The following is a 2,271-nucleotide window of genomic DNA, read 5'->3' on the forward strand; positions in this document are numbered from 1 at the left end:
ACAGGCAAATGTTAAGAATTTGTGAGTCCATTCAGTATTCTAACAACAGTAAGGTAGAAACTGTTTTGACACCAGCTTGTGCATGTGTTCAGGCTTCTGTACCTTCTCCCCAGTGGTAGAGGTTGTAGAAAAACATTGCCTGAGTGGAATGGATCTTTGAGAATGCTGGCACTTTTCCTTGACAGCGGGCCTGGTAGATGGATTCTATAGATGGGACGTTGGCCTTTGTGATTGCCCGGGCCAAGTTCACCACTCTCTGTAACTGACTCCAATCTTGAATGGTACAGTTGCCATACTAGCTAGTGGTACATCCAGACAGAATGCTCTTGATGCTGCACATATAAAAGTTGGCAAGGGTATTCGCTGTCATGCCAAATCTCCTCAGCTGCCTGAGGAAGAAGAGATGTTGTTGGGCTTTTGTAACCAGTGCGTCCACATGAAGAATCCAAGAAAGCTTGATGTGGATGACCACTCCCTGGAGTTTGACATTCTGCACTCGTTCCACCTCTGTGCTGTTAAAGTGTAGGTGGGCATGAGTAACATCTCGCTGAAAGTCAATAATGTGTTCCTTGGTTTTGCCGACATTGAGAGCTAGGTTGTTCTCAGTGCACCATTTTTCCAGGTCTTCTACCTCCTGTCTGCACTCTGTTTTGTTGCCATAAAACCGATTATGGTGGTGTCATCCGCAAACTTGTAAATGGCATGAGTCTGGTATTTGGTGACACAGGCATGGGTACACAGTGAGTACAGTAGGGGGTTGAGTACACACCCCTGCGGGCTCCAGTGTTGAGTATTAGTGAGGATGAAATATTGATCCCATTGGTCACTGATTGTGGCCTGTGGGTCAGGAAACTGAGGATCCAGTTGCAGAGAGTGCGGCTTAGTCTGAGATCATTAAGGTGAGTAATCAGTCTCGAGGGGATAATAGTGTTGAAGGCTGACTATAGTCAATGAGTAGGATTCTTACATAGCTGTTCTTGGTGTCAAGAAGTTCTAGGGAGGAGTGTGGTGCAAGTGATATGGCGTCTATTGTGGATCTGTTGGTCCGACAGGCAAATTGGAGAGGTTCAAGAGGAGTGGGAAGGCTGGAGTTGATTAATGCCATGACCAGTCTTTCAAAGCACTTATGACCACCAAAGTTAGGGCCACTGGGTGGTACTCATTGAGACATGCTACATGAGCCTTCTTAGGCACAGGGATGATGTGGGCCCCCTTGAAACAGGCAGGGACAGTGGACTGCTGCAGGGAGAGAGAAGACCTTTCATTCATTAATTACAAAATTGATATTCATTACAAAAAATGAGTAGTAACATCATATTTTGTTTTTATGCAGTTCCCAAAAAACAACTTTGCATAATTGACTGCTGTCTGGACACAGAAAAGGCCTTATTAATATAGAAAATAATATGTTCTGTGGGTTTTTGTATCTTGTTTCTAGAATTGCTTTGTTAGTTGTCTTTACACTTGTAAAGTTTCTGTATTTTAAATCAGATCAGCTGTGGCCTCCTGTTTTTAAGCGAATACTCAAAACCTGAATTCTTGTTGAGACAAATGCCTTCAAGTTGGTGAACAATACTATTTACATTGCTATTGTATCACAGATTTACACATAATCTGTACTGTGTGCACTGGTGTTACTGTATAATAAAAAGTTAACTCATTGACTGAACACATGACATGGAATCGATCAAACTAGGAGCATGGCTGAAGGTGGGCGCTTTATTTCAGAATGTAACCTATCATGATATCATATAACAGTCTTAAAGATACACCTTTTGTCCAGTCTGAAATGAACACAACACAACAAAAATGTTGTTTCCAATATAGAGGTGCTGCGTCAAATCTTTAAAGACTCAAAATAAGGACTAACCACATTATGTTTCAGTGTAACTTTAAGATGTTCTGATGAAAGGTCATTGACCTGAAATATTAACATTCTCTCCACAGATGTTGCCTGCCGAGTACTTCCAGCATTTTCTATTTTTCTTTCAGATTTCCATGCAAAGTCTGCCATATTCTGCTTTTCAATTAATCTTAACAATAGTTAGCTATTTTACTATAGAGCCAAGGTTAGAGAAATATGAAAATATTGTTGGCCATTTTCTAATTTCCCTCAGTTCTTGTTCACATTCAGAGTGAATAAAAAATGTAAAATATTACTGCAACTGCCCCATCTAGTGGTAACAATGGCCATTTAGTGGAAATGAAGGAAAGCAGAGGTATGCACAGGTACTGTTTCATTTTTGCAAACTCAAGAATATGAATTTAGGA

General features: G+C 40.9%; 1 protein-coding gene across 1 annotated transcript in view; it reads left to right on the plus strand.

The window, feature by feature from the left end:
- Positions 1–1,019: 1,019 nt before the first annotated feature.
- The window catches only part of bnip3 (BCL2 interacting protein 3), an 8,909-nt gene continuing 7,657 nt past the window's right edge, over positions 1,020–2,271 (plus strand). The window contains exon 1 of the mRNA XM_043713151.1: positions 1,020–1,052. Coding sequence (XP_043569086.1) covers positions 1,020–1,052 — 33 coding nt within the window. The remainder of the gene's footprint in view (positions 1,053–2,271) is intronic.

Source organism: Chiloscyllium plagiosum, chromosome 22 (genome assembly GCF_004010195.1).
Source record: "Chiloscyllium plagiosum isolate BGI_BamShark_2017 chromosome 22, ASM401019v2, whole genome shotgun sequence".
In the NCBI taxonomy this organism is placed as follows: Eukaryota; Metazoa; Chordata; class Chondrichthyes; order Orectolobiformes; family Hemiscylliidae; genus Chiloscyllium; species Chiloscyllium plagiosum.